This window comes from Primulina tabacum, chromosome 14 (assembly GCF_025594145.1).
Source record: "Primulina tabacum isolate GXHZ01 chromosome 14, ASM2559414v2, whole genome shotgun sequence".
Taxonomy (NCBI): domain Eukaryota; kingdom Viridiplantae; phylum Streptophyta; class Magnoliopsida; order Lamiales; family Gesneriaceae; genus Primulina; species Primulina tabacum.
This window is the reverse complement of record NC_134563.1, coordinates 35,422,940-35,444,304: the sequence shown is the minus strand read 5'-3', so window position 1 is coordinate 35,444,304 and position 21,365 is coordinate 35,422,940. Positions and strand designations below refer to the sequence as shown.

At 34.9% G+C, this 21,365-nt stretch overlaps 2 protein-coding genes across 2 annotated transcripts; both read right to left on the bottom strand.

Moving 5' to 3' along the window:
• Positions 1 to 3,313: 3,313 nt before the first annotated feature.
• Positions 3,314 to 6,219, bottom strand: LOC142525663 (putative pre-mRNA-splicing factor ATP-dependent RNA helicase DEAH5). Its single transcript, XM_075630009.1, has one exon. It carries the CDS (start codon positions 6,188 to 6,190, stop codon positions 3,902 to 3,904), a length of 2,289 nt encoding a protein of 762 aa, XP_075486124.1. The 5' UTR covers positions 6,191 to 6,219; the 3' UTR covers positions 3,314 to 3,901.
• A 9,079-nt stretch (positions 6,220 to 15,298) lies between these two features.
• LOC142525660 (putative pre-mRNA-splicing factor ATP-dependent RNA helicase DEAH5) lies at positions 15,299 to 18,236 on the bottom strand. The gene has a single exon (XM_075630007.1). It carries the CDS (start codon positions 18,173 to 18,175, stop codon positions 15,887 to 15,889), a length of 2,289 nt encoding a protein of 762 aa, XP_075486122.1. The 5' UTR covers positions 18,176 to 18,236; the 3' UTR covers positions 15,299 to 15,886.
• Between the last annotated feature and the right edge of the window lie 3,129 nt (positions 18,237 to 21,365).

Genomic DNA, 21,365 nt, shown 5'->3' with positions numbered 1-21,365 from the left:
GAACAACCTTCAAACCATTGACCAAAATGATGCAGGCTTTTTCTCTGGAAGACAAGAATAACTCACAAATCATGAAGGTAACCGACCCATTTTAATAGTGTGTGTATTTCGTTATATAATGATTATTAATTTCATAATCACAATGAAACATATTGATTTTTGTATGAGTGAATTTCAATTTTTTTTTGTTTCCTGATATTATTATGTGGTCATGTATAATATTGTGCCATGTTGTTTGATAATCCGTCGAGGCAACAAAAGATTGTGCTTCATGTGCCCACAAACGAAGAGAAAAGTAGAGATACAGAGGAGACAAAGTGTAATTGGTCCACGAGAAAGTGTCGCCTGGGTACAATTTAATGAGGACAATTAACGAGAACAATAGAGTAAAATCACAATTCAATCTGTATATTTATGTAGATATAATAATAATATTGGATATAGATATAGATTATTGACGTAACACCGAAAATGCTGATGTGACACCTGAAATGTTAAATTGATATCTTAGTAAGTACATCATATATTTGGTTTTAAAATGTGAACACTTTGATCATGTCGAACCATAAATAGAACGAAAAAATAGCAAATAAAAAAAAAGTTGAAGAACCCGGCACTGTTGTTGGATTTTTGCACATGATTTATTCATTTTGTTTGAGTTGTATTCATTCAGTTTTACTGAAGCTAGTTTAAATTGTTTTCTAAATTTGAAAATCTCATAAACAAAGCATCTGTCGTAGTAGGGATTGTCGCTTTGCCTTGGAGTCGAACTTCTTCAACAACAAAAAAAAAAAAAAAAGATAGCCGCTGTATTTAGTTCATAAATAGTTCAAGTTTGGTTGCACTTAGGAGCTTATGGTTATAAATTAAATTGTGTGCGTACTGGATCAACAAAACCAAATTATTTAAACATCAAATCTTATTTCAAATATACTATGTTACCGAAACCATCAAACATGTTTTGCTAGTGAAAATACCAATTCTTTGTTCTCGATAAATTATTTTTAAATCTACATTTTTTTTTACCATTTGAGATGCACAAGTAAATCTCGTAGACCAAAAAGATGTTCTTCAAAATTGTCAAGTGATTGAGAGTACACTCTACAAGGAGGAAAATGACTAATTAATAATTATGTTGTCTCTAAATAAGTTTTTCTTCCTCTGGAAGTAGCGCCTCAGATACCACAATTGGAATATGGCAGCAACAATGCACATACCAATGGCCACAATGCTATACCACGCAACTCTGATATTCTTTTTCTGGCTCGCTTTACTCGTATTTGCTTCCATGCAAAAATAAAATAACTTTTTTTGTCTAACATAACACAAAAACAAATCATAGTATTTCTTTCATGTAGACCATATGTTCATTCCATCATTCCCCTAAGCGTTGATCATTAAATAAGCAGCATCCTCGTCATTATACTATTCCGGACAAAATACATCGCATCCATGAACAAAAATACCAAACCAGAGAAGAAATGGATTGACTAGAAAGTTAGTAAATACCTTCATTATGAGAGGGAATTTAAGAGGGTTAGAAAAGAAAAGACTTGCAAGAAAAAGGACATACAAAAGAAAAATAATTGCAAAAATATAAAGCGACAGAGAGATAGTCGAATATCAACAGAAGAAAAATGAATTAACTTGCCTCGATAAGTGCTGGAAATTTAAGTCTTTTTACGTTTGCTCCAAGAACCAATTGTGAGATATTTGATTGATATGTGATTGATTGTTTTAAGTTTCTGCACTTCGGAGTTCGATGAATTTCCACGTTCCACGCCCACCATTCCTAACTAGACTCTCCCATTGTTCTCTAAGAATGGACATTTAGATATTGAAGGATATACAATGCAATTTATCTGATAGAAAATCCACAGCGGGATGCTTTACCTTTGTTGGGGGTAACTTAGTGACATGGAGAAGTAAGACACAGAAAATAGTAGCACTGTCAATAAGTGCTGAAGCTGAGTTTCCAGGAATGGCTGAGGGACTTTGTGGACTTATATGGCTCAGAAGACCGGTCTCAGAGATTGGTTTTGCGAATTTATTTTTGGACCACAAGGCCGCCATTGAAATATCTCATAATCCTCTATTCAGCATGACCGAACGAAGCACATTAAGATAGACAGATGCTTGATTAAACAAAAGCTTGAAGGAGTGATTCAGTTTCCCTTTGTAAGGTCCGAAGATCAACGAGCTAATATGCTTACGAAAGCGCGCTGTCTCTAGCAAAATCTTGCATTGCTCACTTGACAAATGGGGTATAAGAGAATACATGAGTGTGTATTTTTACTTTTTTTACCAATTTAAACTTACTAGCTGCAGAACTAGAAGCAATCGACTTGAAAAATATTCTACCATTAGTACATCTTTTATACATGTTTTTCTAATGACATTGTAGGAACAATTTTATGTTTGAATTGTCTAAAAATAGTTTTTTTGGCAGTTGTTAACTAACTACTTGTATGAATTCTCCTAGAAAATATAACAATCAATATATATTTCTATAGATATATTCCATTGAATGAAGTAAAAAAGGAAAAGTCGATAGGAGGAAAAAAAAAACTTTAACACTTTCTTGTGATTTCATATTATGCTTCTATTCAAAATACATGGGTTGTGAAATTTGAATGAATTGACCTTTGCTAATGTAATTCAAATTCATGAACTGGTATCAATAAAACGAGTCTCTTATTTCATAAAACAATGTTTTTTTTACTTTAGCTACCTTTGATGTCTAAGAAAATAGTAGAAAAAATGAGTTAAAGCGTTTGATTTGTAATGAAGGAAAGAAAGTTGTCTGAGGAAATTTTGCAAGTAAAATCACATGACAAACTCATCTGGTTTCTGTATCAGTGGAACTTTAGTATTTCTCAATATTTTTTTGGAGTAACAAGGCAACTACTTTTTCAAATCAAAAGGAAAATTAATTAATTAAAGACAAAAATATACAACACTTGAAGAGAAAAAAAAAGCTTTAAATATCATTCATTATTAGCTATATACAAACACAATCAAAAAATTTACAGAAGCTTTTATTCATGTTCCGCCAAACATAATAGGCCAAAAATCTATAAACATATCCATTCATAAAAGAAAATAAAGCCCAGCAAGAATCAGAACCTCACTGAAAGATTTATTTCTGAAAACTAAAGCTTTAACCTGAAATACTCAAGTGATGGAAAACCCCTTCGAATTAATTCATCCAAAAAAAACTCGTAATTGTACAAAGCATCTAGTTTTAGACTTCACCGGGTTAGCAATACTCAAACATAACAGGCGCTATGATGATAACTAAGAAATTACAAGATACCCAATGATCAAGATGATGTCCACAAGAACCACAAAATATGAATTTCTTGTTTGCAGTCACAAAAGAGAATCAAGAATCAACAGCGATATGAACTTAAAAACAGAAATGTAAAGAACACAAGGTTTACGTGGTTCGATCAAAATGATCTACGTCCACGGGAGGCGATCTCATTAGAATTGATAGACACGGAGTACAAAGAATATTATAGCAAGATGTCACTGCCAAAAACCCCTACAACACACACTTGTTCTTTTCTTATGACTTCCAAAAGAACACTCCCTGGTCTCCGTTGTGAGGAGATGTAGTTGTTGATATTTCAATGCTTCGTCCCCCTGATTTAAGTCAGCTTGATATTATATATCTCGATCAGATAAGAGGGAATCCCCTCTCATCGCTCTTGATCACCAGAAAGCCTTGGACTAAATTCCATCCTCCTCTCAACCAACCAACTGCCGTATCTTGACTCGATAGCTTTTAATTTTCCTTTGACTATCCTCCTTTAATTGTTGACACTGGAACTACAATGATGAAACAGTACTTCCATGCTTGATACAAGGAAAAAGAAAAGGTAACATACTTGAACAACTAAGCACGCCTTTTGCTTAAACGCCAAGAGTTAGGTTCATGGTGTCTGTCGTAGAGTGGTTCGATTCGCTCTTGTCTCTTCCGCTTGCTCATTTTCATAGAATTTGGCACCTTGAACATTTTTGGTGCTAGTTCCACCAGCCACTCTGGACTTATTGCAGTAACATCGTGGATGTACACCTTTGTGGTCATCACCATCTCATGATATATGACCCAGTCGGGCTGCCTTTGAAAAACAGCGCTGCTCGGATGAAGGTAAACCGGCTGGTTGTCGACCAATGTCCGGTAACCTTCCTGTGGATCTTTCCGAGCAGCATGGAAGAAGAAACCTGCAGCTATGGCTTTCCGGATCTTTGTGAAGTTCTTTCCAGCACTAACAACATCCAGTTTGAGCTTATCCATGATGGACAGAAGCTGTTTTCTCACGTCCTGTGCTCTCCTCAGTGATCGAGACTGAACAAAATTTTCAAAGCACCAGGGACCAGAAAAATTCTTTTCTTTCCAGGCCTCATACACCGCGAGTAACGTCAGATGATCTCCTTCAGGCTGGAAAAATTTGGCCCTTTTCTGGTCTGCCTGGGATTGTTTTTCCATAGGACGGTAGAAGATGTTCCCCGTCTGAATCATCGAAATAATGGTCAGAACTTCATCACTGCAACCAAGATCCACGCTGGCAAGAAGCATCTTGGAAAGAGGAGGATCCAGAGGAAACTCGGCCATTCTCCTTCCCAACTTTGTAAGCAGTCCCTCTTCTTCCAGAGCACCCAATCTATATAGCTGTTTCAAGGCATAAATGAGGGCCTGAGGTGATGGGGGGTCCATGAAATCAAAGGATAGCAGATCATTAATGCCCATGGCCTTCATTGTAAGAGTAGTCATCCCGAGGTTAATCCTCTGGATCTCCGGAATCGAAACGGGGGACATCTCACTGTGGAATGCACTCTGTGTGTAGAGCCGATAGCACTTTCCTGGTCCAGTCCGTCCCGCTCTCCCTGCTCTTTGCTTCGCGGATGCTTGTGATATCGGAGTTATCACCAGTGAATCAAGCCCCTGTTGAGGATTGTAGACATTTTGCTTTGCAAAGCCAGGATCAATGACATAAACTATGCCATCAACAGTCAAAGATGCTTCAGCTATATTGGTGGCGACGACCACCTTTCTCTTACCTGGAGGAGTGGGTTCAAATATCCTGGACTGCATTTCGCTAGGTAGGACGCCATATACTGGCAAAATAATCAGCTCGGGAACTTTTTTTCCTAAACTCTTCATCCTTTCATAGAGACACTGACAGGCATGATCAATCTCTTCTTGGCCAGTCAAAAACAGAAGTATATCACCTTCAGGTTCACTCAAGTGAATTTGCATCACTGTTATCAAGGATGCCTCCAGGTAGTCACTTTCTTGCTGCTTGGTGTAAAGAATTTCTACCGGAAAATTTCTTCCAGGGATAGTGAAGATGTTACAATCGAAGAAATATCCCGAGAACTTGTCTGCATCCAAAGTTGCAGAGGTGACGATCAGGCGAAGGTCCGTTCTCCGTCTCAGAAGTTGCTTCAATAATCCAAAAAGGACATCCGTGTGAATCGTCCTCTCGTGAGCTTCATCAAGAATAATCACTGAGTATTGAGACAAATCTGCATCATTCAGAATCTCCCTCAGAAGCATACCATCAGTCATGTATTTGATTAAGGTCTCCGGACCTGTGCAATCTTCGAAACGAATAGCGTATCCAACTTCTTCCCCTATGCGGCAACCAAACTCCTCGGCGACTCGCTTGGCTACCGAGATTGCAGCCATCCTACGAGGTTGAGTACAACATATTCTCCCGTTGGTAGTATACCCCGCGTCGGCTAGATACTGCGGTACCTGCGTGGACTTCCCAGATCCTGTCTCGCCAATCACAACCAAAACCTGATTATCATGGACAGCCTGAACCAATTCACTTTTCAAATTGTAGATTGGCAAACTCTGCCTCTGCTCCTGAAGAGAGAGCTTGGATCTTTTCCCAAAAGTCGGAGCTTTACCATAGTCATCCTTCCTCCACTCCGGCATGTCATATGCGGACAACCCGACTCCCTTCAGTTCCTGAGCAAGAAGTCTGTCACCCGTTTCGGGCATCGGATCTTCCCATTGCCTGTTCAGATCCTTTGGAATGGAATCCAACATCTTTCTTTGATGTTGTTCCCTGAATTCTCTCCTCTCTTTCGCGAGAGCAGATTGAAGAGCTGCCGATCGACCCAAAGACCCCTCCGAGTTCTTCCATGTCCTCACAAGCGAACTCATCGGCATCGTCGAAAAACTTGTTTCAATTTAGAATTTTGATATGTTGAAATTTTGGTCAGATATTTCCTTTCTCACATATATATATATATATATATAAAATATATATTCAAAGGAGTAATATATTGGATATCAAACAATCTTATCAAACAATCTTATAAAATAATAGATTTTATTTCATCTTTTATTGGATTTATTGAGATTTTATAACAATCTTATCAAATCCAATATCATTAAAAGATGAAATAAAATCTATTATTACTCCTTTCAAAGATGGTTGAATTTTTGGATCGGCTACGTCTTACATTTATTTTTAGATATCTTTTAATGTTAAAAGGATAAGATTATCATATAAAGATAAATAATAATATTAATCATAAAATAAATAAATAAATTATAGTTAATATAATGTTAAAGATAAATAATACTATTAATCATAAAATAAATAAATAAATTATAGTTGATATAATGTTAAATTTGATTGATAAATAATAGTTTGTTTGGTTTGATGGATTAAATTTAAGATAATATAATAAATTATTATTTTGTTTTTTTAATAATTAAAAAAAATTAATAATATTGTTTATTAAGAGTGATATTGTAATTTAAATTTAATAATTTGATTGATGTAAGATAAAAGTTAATTAGTTGAATTATTTAGTTATTATCCCTAATAACGTTTTAATTAGATTAATTATTCATAATAATTATTATTATTAATTACACCTTGAAAAATTCTATATGTATTTGTTTGATTGATCGAAATCGGCGTGGATAATGATTGAAATGACTATGGATATTAATATTAATTAATAAATAATATTAATATTAAATTAATTAATTATCAATCGGTGTTTAATGTAAATGTAACAACCTTGAACAATATATTTTTTTTTCACCTCTTCCCGTATTCGCTATATTCAATTTAAGGAAAATATATTTTTCCTTTCATTAACTTGTCTATTTTTTGTTTGGCAAAAACTTATGTGAGACGGTCTCACGGGTCATATTTGTGATACGGATCTCTTATTTGGCTCATCCATGAAAAAATATTATTTTTTATGCTAAGACTATTACTTTTTATTGTGAATATGGGTAGGGTTGACCCGTCTCACTTATTAGGATCCGTGACACGGTCTCACATGAGACTGACTGACTCTGTTTGTTTTGGTCCACTAAATTTTCGATTTTGATTTTGGTATGCTAATTTGGATATTTATGTCTAACTAGATGATGCGATCCTGGTGAAATGAGTGAGCAGGGTCGGGTGCTCCACCGGATCTGCTATCAAAATGATGAAGGAAAGAAGATCAATGTAGTTATCTGAACCAGAAGCTTCTTCCCCGGGCGGAGAGGATTTCCTGCACTCAAGAAGGTAACCACGTGAATGGGCGCCGGAGAGGTGTCCGGCGTGGCCACTCCGATGCTTAAGTCAGTGAATGATTCAAGCCAAGAACCAATGTAACCAAGTGATGGTTGTGATATTGGTGTGAATGAATGAATGTAAATGTAAAGATAGAACCCAGTATTTTTTGTAGGAGAAGTAATGATGACCTCGTTCTCCGTGCTACCTACTAATTATAGTAGGACGGCTGAGCACACCCTATATTATGTCATGTCGGCAGGAAGGGTTCATCAGGAGCCGGCGGGTGAATGCCTGGGACGTCTCCTCCCCGGGCCACCGGACGCCCGGGCTCTCGTTCAAACTCCCGGGAACTTTCTACCTGGGCCATCTCGATATGAGCACCACACTCGAGTATAACTAGCAGAATAGGATGTGGGCGACTGTCTCATCTCTGACATCGATCCAAGTGGTTGACGGAATCAGACAGACAGGATTTGACTAGTATATGATTTGACATGACAGAATATAGTGTGTGCTCAGCCGTCCTACTATAATTAGTAGGTAGCACGGAGAACGAGGTCATCATTACTTCTCCTACTATAAATATCAGGTTCTATTTTTCCATTTACATTCATTCATTCACACCAATATCACAACCATCACTTGGTTACATTGGTTCTTGGCTTGAATCATTCACTGACTTAAGCATCAGAGTGGCCACGCCGGACACCCCTCCGGCGCCCATTCACGTGGTTACCTTCTTGACTGCGGGAAATCCTCTCCGCCCGGGGAAGAAGCTTCTGGTTCAGATATCTACATTGCTCTTATTTCCTTCATCATTTTGATAGCAGATCCGGTGGAGCACCCGACCCTGCTCACTCATTTCACCAGGATCGCATCACTAGATAAATGCACGTGCGTTGCACGTAGACAAATATAGATAATTTGTATATGATAACCTTATTTAAATATGTTGAAATTATTTTTGAAATAAGAATAACTTTTAATAGATAAATAATTAATTATTTGCTTACAAATGAAATCATCACATTTTCTTGTGTTTGATTTGAAGACCTCCTGAAATCTTTTTGTACCCATTGGTTTTTATCTTCTTAGCTCTTTTTTTGTAGTCGGCAATTGGTTCGTCATCTCAAATCTCTATTTCAACTTCCTCTTCGTGGATCTTCATGTTTCTGTTGATGCTTAATTTATTTGATTTTTCTATCTTTAATGGTACATTGCTTTGTTTATTTTGCTTGTTAATTTTCTGATATCTCCGTTTTTTGATATTGACATTTGTTGTTGGATCATTGTCATGTATCTCAATAGCTTCTGTCACAAACCACTGAATTATCCAACTTGAACAAGAATGTGTGGAGCTTGGAGCTTGGTTGATTTAGCAAATATTTATATAGGTTATTTGGTAAATTCTACATTGCAGATTTTTATTGTTAGATTGAAAATCTAAATATTCTATTTATGTAGATATAAAATCATTTGTTTGTTTTATTTTATACCTAGTCATGAATTTGAATGAAACCTTCAACAGAACATCCAAAAAAAGATGCTGCAACTTTTTCAAATAATGTTATTCTTGTCGTCTCATCTTCAATTATGATTGTTATTATGTACATGTAACATAAAGAAATAAAGTAGTGATCGTCTCTTTTTTTTAGTGTGCTCTAAAACTTGGGTTGGTATTGATATTTTTTTATTACCTTGGAATGATAGTAATTGGATAGTTGATGCAATTGGCACAACTTGCTTTGTTGTTTGTTTTCGTAGCAGCTTGGAAACAATGATCACATGTTTCATACCATGGAGTAGCTTTGTTTTCGATTTACTTTATGTTGCTCCGTATCAAATAGCAGTTGTTCTATGTAAAAATAAGAAGCATTTCGAATCTTGATTTACTTTGAATGTTTGTTGTTAAAAATTTTAATATTTAGCATGGGCAAATTATCTGGTTTTTGTTTTGTATCATTTTAGTAATTAAAACCATTAAGATTCATAAATAGTAGATGCAGTACCTCCGTCAACATAGCTCGTTTTTTTTTTTTTTTTTTTGCATCATCTAATGTCACTTGATTGGCGTCTGTGAGTACCTTCGTAACCCAAATTTCATTTAACTTATCTTATTTTTGGTCTGCATCCAACCTACAAATTTAGTATAAATAATAGTCTTTAAGCATTCATATATTATAATAAACAAAATGTCCATATTTTTATGTAGTTTCTAATATTATTTTATATATTTAAAAAGAAAGTTTTCATAGTAGAATAATTTTTGTGAACAAATAAGTAAGTTTCGTACAGTTTTATGCAATGAAATGTATAACTCGCAAATACAAAGAGTTAGAAATTCATAAATATGTACCATGTTTGTATTGCTTTGGCGGTGTCACATAGTGGGTTAAGAATCATTGCAGTTGTCGGCGTAGTTTGTAACTGTTGTGAATCTATTTCATTATTTCGATTTACACCACACATTAGTCATTTTTGCTGAAAAAAACATTTAGGGAATGAAGAAAGAATATTTGTTTTATAACATACTAAAAAATATTTGCATGGTCAGATTGGAAAATGCAACAATATGATGTTCATACTCAATGTGCTTCATCAATTGTCCTTCGTGTATTGCCAAGTCGTCCCACACAGTGACAGAAATAGTTTCCATTCTAAACAAAATAATTTATATGTTACAAATTTTAAGATATGCATGTTTATATGTGTCATTTTTTTTATTTAAATTTACCTCATGTTGAGAAGCATAATTTGTCTCCTTTGACTTTCTGTTTTATCTGGTCCGGTGAAATTGCTTAATGGCATGACTTTATTTAATATATCGATCACATCTGTACACATTTCATTGTTGTTATGCAGATGAATATGACATCTATTTTCAACTAGAAAATTTATTTATTTGTGATAAGGGAACTTACGCAGAATTTCTTTTGCATTCACGATATTGGCGAGTTCGTCGTATTCCTTGAATTTAAATGTTAGGTGTGGCATCTTTAGCATCCGACGTAGCTCTGCAACCATGGTACTCTTCCGTAAATTCATCTCAAATTTGAGGTTGACATTTGAATATCTGGAGTCTATGCATTTGATAAGAGGGTTGTATATCGTATACTTGGTTTCCAGTAACTTGCCGAAATATTCTTTGACATTTGAGAAAATCAATCCATGAATCATTGTACCCCGTTTTGCAAAAGAAAAGTAAGAAATATTAATTTGATGGTAAAATACGTGAGTATGAATACTAAACTTGAGGGAAAAGTAAACTTATATATGTCTGTTTAATTTTTTTCAAAGTTAAAGAAATGAGCATATGTTGAGAAATAATAATTTTTTATTACTCTGATGGTGGAATTATGTTTTTATATCGTTTTGCGATATATATATATATATATATATTAGTTACAGTAAAACTTAGAAATATAAAGGCTAATAATTCTCAAAAACAAAAAAGAAATGTAAAGGCTAATTATTTTCATATAAAATATATAATATTACAAAAATAAAATGAAATTATTTATTATCTAATTAAATTTTATTTTTTTTGGTTTAGTTTTGACAAATATATCCCTACCCCGAACAATATAAACTTCTTTTTAAATATTTATATGCGAATAAAACAATGATTTTCGTATCATTTTGGTTCAATTTGTTTTCAACTTTTTCCGTTTGGATTTATGGTTTTTTCTAGTCACATTAAAGGTTAACACCTATATATCAAAGTCAGTGACTTGCTGATGCATTTTGAACTATGCCATATCTGGTTTTTATAACGAAAACAAAAAATAACTATGTTGCACCAAAAATATTTTTCACATAGAAATTTTTTTGCTAAATCAAAATTTTAATTTTTTTTCTCTTTTTTGTGCTTCATATATAAATTAATTTATATGTAAGATAATTAAATGAAGATTCAATTATTAATTTTTTAACAGTGGTTCAACGTTTATGAGAGAAAAAATTGTAATATAAGATAATTTTAAATGATCGTACTTATGTTCTCCAAATCAGTGCTATGGCTATCGAAATCGTGATTACAATTATCTTCATGCTTTATGTCATGTCAAATTTTCATCGATGAATATGTGTACTAATTTTTCGAGAATGTGATTTACGTATAGAATTTTATAATTTCAAAATATGCCACGAGAAATTTAAAAATTATTGTTGTTGTAAAAAAATTTAATTGATATATTTGTTTTTTGTCTTATTACTTTGAATAATCATAGTCTGACTATATTATTTTTACAATTTTAAGGTTGTGAGTTTAAAATAGGTGTCAACGTGATAGTAAGAATATGATTCCGATTTATGGATCACATTAATAAAAATTATTATATTGAGACAAAATATTAAAAAAATATAATTATATGTATATCAATCTTAAAACAACTAAATTATATTATTTTTCAAGAACTCGGCGAAAATAAAATCCGAACTTTATCGAGATATCGTAGATTGGATTAATTGTTGAAAAATAAAGACAGTGAGAATATGATGAAAATTGTTCTCTTCATATAATCCTTGTATATTCTACACGTGCAACACACGTGCATATCTTCTAGTATAAATATCCAAAATCATGCTGGTGCCTGTATAACTCCTCCAAGACAGCAAATTTCTAATTTATATATACACTCGACATTGATATGCATACTATTGAATTGCAAAAACAAAAAAAGATTAATTATTAAGCCAAACAAAAGTTTTTCAGTCTCAAAATCTCAATGCTGACATTCCATACAAGTAATAAAATCTCCAAGAAATCCTATATCATCTCCCCTTCATTATGGCTATTTAATTCTTCCACATATAAATTAATGCAAATTACTCTTCCTATACATACATATATTACAAGAACAACCTTCAAACCATTGACCAAAATGATGCAGGCTTTTTCTCTGGAAGACAAGAATAACTCACAAATCATGAAGGTAACCGACCCATTTTAATAGTGTGTGTATTTCGTTATATAATGATTATTAATTTCATAATCACAACGAAACATATTGATTTTTGTATGAGTGAATTTCAATTTTTTTTTGTTTCCTGATATTATTATGTGGTCATGTATAATATTGTGCCATGTTGTTTGATAATCCGTCGAGGCAACAAAAGATTGTGCTTCATGTGCCCACAAACGAAGAGAAAAGTAGAGATACAGAGGAGACAAAGTGTAATTGGTCCACGAGAAAGTGTCGCCTGGGTACAATTTAATGAGGACAATTAACGAGAACAATAGAGTAAAATCACAATTCAATCTGTATATTTATGTAGATATAATAATAGTATTGGATATAGATATAGATTATTGACGTAACACCGAAAATGCTGATGTGACACCTGAAATGTTAAATTGATATCTTAGTAAGTACATCATATATTTGGTTTTAAAATGTGAACACTTTGATCATGTCGAACCATAAATAGAACGAAAAAATAGCAAATAAAAAAAAAGTTGAAGAACCCGGCACTGTTGTTGGATTTTTGCACATGATTTATTCATTTTGTTTGAGTTGTATTCATTCAGTTTTACTGAAGCTAGTTTAAATTGTTTTCTAAATTTGAAAATCTCATAAACAAAGCATCTGTCGTAGTAGGGATTGTCGCTTTGCCTTGGAGTCGAACTTCTTCAACAACAAAAAAAAAAAAAAAAAGATAGCCGCTGTATTTAGTTCATAAATAGTTCAAGTTTGGTTGCACTTAGGAGCTTATGGTTATAAATTAAATTGTGTGCGTACTGGATCAACAAAACCAAATTATTTAAACATCAAATCTTATTTCAAATATACTATGTTACCGAAACCATCAAACATGTTTTGCTAGTGAAAATACCAATTCTTTGTTCTCGATAAATTATTTTTAAATCTACATTTTTTTTTACCATTTGAGATGCACAAGTAAATCTCGTAGACCAAAAAGATGTTCTTCAAAATTGTCAAGTGATTGAGAGTACACTCTACAAGGAGGAAAATGACTAATTAATAATTATGTTGTCTCTAAATAAGTTTTTCTTCCTCTGGAAGTAGCGCCTCAGATACCACAATTGGAATATGGCAGCAACAATGCACATACCAATGGCCACAATGCTATACCACGCAACTCTGATATTTTTTTTCTGGCTCGCTTTACTCGTATGTGCTTCCATGCAAAAATAAAATAACTTTTTTTGTCTAACATAACACAAAAACAAATCATAGTATTTCTTTCATGTAGACCATATGTTCATTCCATCATTCCCCTAAGCGTTGATCATTAAATAAGCAGCATCCTCGTCATTATACTATTCCGGACAAAATACATCGCATCCATGAACAAAAATACCAAACCAGAGAAGAAATGGATTGACTAGAAAGTTAGTAAATACCTTCATTATGAGAGGGAATTTAAGAGGGTTAGAAAAGAAAAGACTTGCAAGAAAAAGGACATACAAAAGAAAAATAATTGCAAAAATATAAAGCGACAGAGAGATAGTCGAATATCAACAGAAGAAAAATGAATTAACTTGCCTCGATAAGTGCTGGAAATTTAAGTCTTTTTACCTTTGCTCCAAGAACCAATTGTGAGATATTTGATTGATTGTTTTAAGTTTCTGCACTTCGGAGTTCGATGAATTTCCACGTTCCACGCCCACCATTCCTAACTAGACTCTCCCATTGTTCTCTAAGAATGGACATTTAGATATTGAAGGATATACAATGCAATTTATCTGATAGAAAATCCACAGCGGGATGCTTTACCTTTGTTGGGGGTAACTTAGTGACATGGAGAAGTAAGACACAGAAAATAGTAGCACTGTCAATAAGTGCTGAAGCTGAGTTTCCAGGAATGGCTGAGGGACTTTGTGGACTTATATGGCTCAGAAGACCGGTCTCAGAGATTGGTTTTGCGAATTTATTTTTGGACCACAAGGCCGCCATTGAAATATCTCATAATCCTCTATTCAGCATGACCGAACGAAGCACATTAAGATAGACAGATGCTTGATTAAACAAAAGCTTGAAGGAGTGATTCAGTTTCCCTTTGTAAGGTCCGAAGATTAACGAGCTAATATGCTTACAGAAGTATTTGAATGAATTGACCTTTGCTAATGTAATTCAAATTCATGAACTGGTATCAATAAAACGAGTCTCTTATTTCATAAAACAATGTTTTTTTACTTTAGCTACCTTTGATGTCTAAGAAAATAGTAGAAAAAATGAGTTAAAGCGTTTGATTTGTAATGAAGGAAAGAAAGTTGTCTGAGGAAATTTTGCAAGTAAAATCACATGACAAACTCATCTGGTTTCTGTATCAGTGGAACTTTAGTATTTCTCAATATTTTTTTGGAGTAATAAGGCAACTACCTTTTCAAATCAAAAGGAAAATTAATTAATTAAAGACAAAAATATACAACACTTGAGGAGAAAAAAGAAGCTTTAAATATCATTCATTATTAGCTATATACAAACACAATCAAGAAATTTACAGAAGCTTTTATTCATGTTCCGCCAAACATAATAGGCCAAAAATCTATAAACATATCCATTCATAAAAGAAAATAAAGCCCAGCAAGAATCAGAACCTCACTGAAAGATTTATTTCTGAAAACTAAAGCTTTAACCTGAAATACTCAAGTGATGGAAAACCCCTTCGAATTAATTCATCCAAAAAAAACTCGTAATTGTACAAAGCATCTAGTTTTAGACTTCACCGGGTTAGCAATACTCAAACATAACAGGCGATATGATGATAACTAAGAAATTACAAGATACCCAATGATCAAGATGATGTCCACAAGAACCACAAAATATGAATTTCTTGTTTGCAGTCACAAAAGAGAATCAAGAATCAACAGCGATATGAACTTAAAAACAGAAATGTAAAGAACACAAGGTTTACGTGGTTCGATCAAAATGATCTACGTCCACGGGAGGCGATCTCATTAGAATTGATAGACACGGAGTACAAAGAATATTATAGCAAGATGTCACTGCCAAAAACCCCTACAACACACACTTGTTCTTTTCTTATGACTTCCAAAAGAACACTCCCTGGTCTCCGTTGTGAGGAGATGTAGTTGTTGATATTTCAATGCTTCGTCCCCCTGATTTAAGTCAGCTTGATATTATATATCTCGATCAGATAAGAGGGAATCCCCTCTCATCGCTCTTGATCACCAGAAAGCCTTGGACTAAATTCCATCCTCCTCTCAACCAACCAACTGCCGTATCTTGACTCGATAGCTTTTAATTTTCCTTTGACTATCCTCCTTTAATTGTTGACACTGGAACTACAATGATGAAACAGTACTTCCATGCTTGATACAAGGAAAAAGAAAAGGTAACATACTTGAACAACTAAGCACGCCTTTTGCTTAAACGCCAAGAGTTAGGTTCATGGTGTCTGTCGTAGAGTGGTTCGATTCGCTCTTGTCTCTTCCGCTTGCTCATTTTCATAGAATTTGGCACCTTGAACATTTTTGGTGCTAGTTCCACCAGCCACTCTGGACTTATTGCAGTAACATCGTGGATGTACACCTTTGTGGTCATCACCATCTCATGATATATGACCCAGTCGGGCTGCCTTTGAAAAACAGCGCTGCTCGGATGAAGGTAAACCGGCTGGTTGTCGACCAATGTCCGGTAACCTTCCTGTGGATCTTTCCGAGCAGCATGGAAGAAGAAACCTGCAGCTATGGCTTTCCGGATCTTTGTGAAGTTCTTTCCAGCACTAACAACATCCAGTTTGAGCTTATCCATGATGGACAGAAGCTGTTTTCTCACGTCCTGTGCTCTCCTCAGTGATCGAGACTGAACAAAATTTTCAAAGCACCAGGGACCAGAAAAATTCTTTTCTTTCCAGGCCTCATACACCGCGAGTAACGTCAGATGATCTCCTTCAGGCTGGAAAAATTTGGCCCTTTTCTGGTCTGCCTGGGATTGTTTTTCCATAGGACGGTAGAAGATGTTCCCCGTCTGAATCATCGAAATAATGGTCAGAACTTCATCACTGCAACCAAGATCCACGCTGGCAAGAAGCATCTTGGAAAGAGGAGGATCCAGAGGAAACTCGGCCATTCTCCTTCCCAACTTTGTAAGCAGTCCCTCTTCTTCCAGAGCACCCAATCTATATAGCTGTTTCAAGGCATAAATGAGGGCCTGAGGTGATGGGGGGTCCATGAAATCAAAGGATAGCAGATCATTAATGCCCATGGCCTTCATTGTAAGAGTAGTCATCCCGAGGTTAATCCTCTGGATCTCCGGAATCGAAACGGGGGACATCTCACTGTGGAATGCACTCTGTGTGTAGAGCCGATAGCACTTTCCTGGTCCAGTCCGTCCCGCTCTCCCTGCTCTTTGCTTCGCGGATGCTTGTGATATCGGAGTTATCACCAGTGAATCAAGCCCCTGTTGAGGATTGTAGACATTTTGCTTTGCAAAGCCAGGATCAATGACATAAACTATGCCATCAACAGTCAAAGATGCTTCAGCTATATTGGTGGCGACGACCACCTTTCTCTTACCTGGAGGAGTGGGTTCAAATATCCTGGACTGCATTTCGCTAGGTAGGACGCCATATACTGGCAAAATAATCAGCTCGGGAACTTTTTTTCCTAAACTCTTCATCCTTTCATAGAGACACTGACAGGCATGATCAATCTCTTCTTGGCCAGTCAAAAACAGAAGTATATCACCTTCAGGTTCACTCAAGTGAATTTGCATCACTGTTATCAAGGATGCCTCCAGGTAGTCACTTTCTTGCTGCTTGGTGTAAAGAATTTCTACCGGAAAATTTCTTCCAGGGATAGTGAAGATGTTACAATCGAAGAAATATCCCGAGAACTTGTCTGCATCCAAAGTTGCAGAGGTGACGATCAGGCGAAGGTCCGTTCTCCGTCTCAGAAGTTGCTTCAATAATCCAAAAAGGACATCCGTGTGAATCGTCCTCTCGTGAGCTTCATCAAGAATAATCACTGAGTATTGAGACAAATCTGCATCATTCAGAATCTCCCTCAGAAGCATACCATCAGTCATGTATTTGATTAAGGTCTCCGGACCTGTGCAATCTTCGAAACGAATAGCGTATCCAACTTCTTCCCCTATGCGGCAACCAAACTCCTCGGCGACTCGCTTGGCTACCGAGATTGCAGCCATCCTACGAGGTTGAGTACAACATATTCTCCCGTTGGTAGTATACCCCGCGTCGGCTAGATACTGCGGTACCTGCGTGGACTTCCCAGATCCTGTCTCGCCAATCACAACCAAAACCTGATTATCATGGACAGCCTGAACCAATTCACTTTTCAAATTGTAGATTGGCAAACTCTGCCTCTGCTCCTGAAGAGAGAGCTTGGATCTTTTCCCAAAAGTCGGAGCTTTACCATAGTCATCCTTCCTCCACTCCGGCATGTCATATGCGGACAACCCGACTCCCTTCAGTTCCTGAGCAAGAAGTCTGTCACCCGTTTCGGGCATCGGATCTTCCCATTGCCTGTTCAGATCCTTTGGAATGGAATCCAACATCTTTCTTTGATGTTGTTCCCTGAATTCTCTCCTCTCTTTCGCGAGAGCAGATTGAAGAGCTGCCGATCGACCCAAAGACCCCTCCGAGTTCTTCCATGTCCTCACAAGCGAACTCATCGGCATCGTCGAAAAACTTGTTTCAATTTAGAATTTTGATATGTTGAAATTTTGGTAAGATATTTCCTTTCTCACATATATATATATATATATATATATATATATAATATATATTCAAAGGAGTAATATATTGGATATCAAACAATCTTATCAAACAATCTTATAAAATAATAGATTTTATTTCATCTTTTATTGGATTTATTGAGATTTTATAACAATCTTATCAAATCCAATATCATTAAAAGATGAAATAAAATCTATTATTACTCCTTTCAAAGATGGTTGAATTTTTGGATCGGTTACGTCTTACATTTATTTTTAGATATCTTTTAATGTTAAAAGGATAAGATTATCATATAAAGATAAATAATAATATTAATCATAAAATAAATAAATAAATTATAGTTAATATAATGTTAAAGATAAATAATACTATTAATCATAAAATAAATAAATAAATTATAGTTGATATAATGTTAAATTTAATTGATAAATAATAGTTTGTTTGGTTTGATGGATTAAATTTAAGATAATATAATAAATTATTATTTTGTATTTTTAATAATTAAAAAAATATTAATAATATTGTTTATTAAGAGTGATATTGTAATTTAAATTTAATAATTTGATTGATGTAAGATAAAAGTTAATTAGTTGAATTATTTAGTTATTATCCCTAATAACGTTTTAATTAGATTAATTATTCATAATAATAATTATTATTAATTACACCTTGAAAAATTCTATATGTATTTGTTTGATTGAATGAAATCGGCGTGGATAATGATTGAAATGACTATGGATATTAATATTAATTAATAAATAATATTAATATTAAATTAATTAATTATCAATCGGTGTTTAATGTAAATGCAACAACCTTGAACAATATTTTTTTTTTCCACCTCTTCCCGTATTCGCTATATTCAATTTAAGGAAAATATATTTTTCCTTTCATTAACTTGTCTATTTTTTGTTTGGCAAAAACTTATGTGAGACAGTCTCACGGGTCATATTTGTGATACGGATCTCTTATTTGGCTCATCCATGAAAAATATTATTTTTTATGCTAAGACTATTACTTTTTATTGTGAATATGGGTAGGGTTGACCCGTCTCACTTATTAGGATCCGTGACACGGTCTCACATGAGACTGACTGACTCTGTTTGTTTTGGTCCACTTAATTTTCGATTTTGATTTTGGTATACTAATTTGGATATTTATGTCTAACTAGATGATGCGATCCTGGTGAAATGACTGAGCAGGGTCGGGTGCTCCACCGGATCTGCTATCAAAATGATGAAGGAAAGAAGATCAATGTAGTTATCTGAACCAGAAGCTTCTTCCCCGGGCGGAGAGGATTTCCTGCACTCAAGAAGGTAACCACGTGAATGGGCGCCGGAGAGGTGTCCGACATGGCCACTCCGATGCTTAAGTCAGTGAATGATTCAAGCCAAGAACCAATGTAACCAAGTGATGGTTGTGATATTGGTGTGAATGAATGAATGTAAATGTAAAGATAGAACCCAGTATTTTTTGTAGGAGAAGTAATGATTACCTCGTTCTTCGTGCTACCTACTAATTATAGTAGGACGGCTGAGCACACCCTATATTATGTCATGTCGGCAGGAAGGGTTCATCAGGAGCCGGCGGGTGAATGCCTGGGACGTCTCCTCCCCGGGCCACCGGACGCCCGGGCTCTCGTTCAAACTCCCGGGAACTTTCTACCTGGGCCATCTCGATATGAGCACCGCACTCGAGTATAACTAGCAGAATAGGATGTGGGCGACTGTCTCATCTCTGACATCGATCCAAGTGGTTGACGGAATCAGACAGACAGGATGTGACTAGTATATGATTTGACATGACAGAATATAGTGTGTGCTCAGCCGTCCTACTATAATTAGTAGGTAGCACGGAGAACGAGGTCATCATTACTTCTCCTACTATAAATATCAGGTTCTATTTTTCCATTTACATTCATTCATTCACACCAATATCACAACCATCACTTGGTTACATTGGTTCTTGGCTTGAATCATTCACTGACTTAAGCATCAGAGTGGTCACGCCGGACACCCCTCCGGCGCCCATTCACGTGGTTACCTTCTTGACTGCGGGAAATCCTCTCCGCCCGGGGAAGAAGCTTCTGGTTCAGATATCTACATTGCTCTTATTTCCTTCATCATTTTGATAGCAGATCCGGTGGAGCACCCGACCCTGCTCACTCATTTCACCAGGATCGCATCACTAGATAAATGCACGTGCGTTGCACGTAGACAAATATAGATAATTTGTATATGATAACCTTATTTAAATATGTTGAAATTATTTTTGAAATAAGAATAACTTTTAATAGATAAATAATTAATTATTTGCTTACAAATGAAATCATCACATTTTCTTGTGTTTGATTTGAAGACCTCCTGAAATCTTTTTGTACCCATTGGTTTTATCTTCTTAGCTCTTTTTTTGTAGTCGGCAATTGGTTCGTCATCTCAAATCTCTATTTCAACTTCCTCTTCGTGGATCTTCATGTTTCTGTTGATGCTTAATTTATTTGATTTTTCTATCTTTAATGGTACATTGCTTTGTTTATTTTGCTTGTTAATTTTCTGATATCTCCGTTTTTTGATATTGACATTTGTTGTTGGATCATTGTCATGTATCTCAATAGCTTCTGTCACAAACCACTGAATTATCCAACTTGAACAAGAATGTGTGGAGCTTGGAGCTTGGTTGATTTAGCAAATATTTATATAGGTTATTTGGTAAATTCTACATTGCAGATTTTTATTGTTAGATTGAAAATCTAAATATTCTATTTATTTAGATATAAAATCATTTGTTTGTTTTATTTTATACCTAGTCATGAATTTGAATGAAACCTTCAACAGAACATCCAAAAAAAGATGCTGCAACTTTTCCAAATAATGTTATTCTTGTCGTCTCATCTTCAATTATGATTGTTATTATGTACATGTAACATAAAGAAATAAAGTAGTGATCGTCTCTTTTTTTTTAGTGTGCTCTAAAACTTGGGTTGGTATTGATATTTTTTTATTACCTTGGAAAGATAGTAATTGGATAGTTGATGCAATTGACACAACTTGCTTTGTTGTTTGTTTTTGTAGCAGCTTGGAAACAATGATCACATGTTTCATACCATGGAGCAGCTTTGTTTTCGATTTACTT

Coding starts and splice junctions, on each gene's coding strand:
- LOC142525660 (XM_075630007.1), bottom strand. CDS start 18,175: ATGCCGATGAGTTCGCTTGTGAGGACATGGAAGAACTCGGAGGGGTCT.
- LOC142525663 (XM_075630009.1), bottom strand. CDS start 6,190: ATGCCGATGAGTTCGCTTGTGAGGACATGGAAGAACTCGGAGGGGTCT.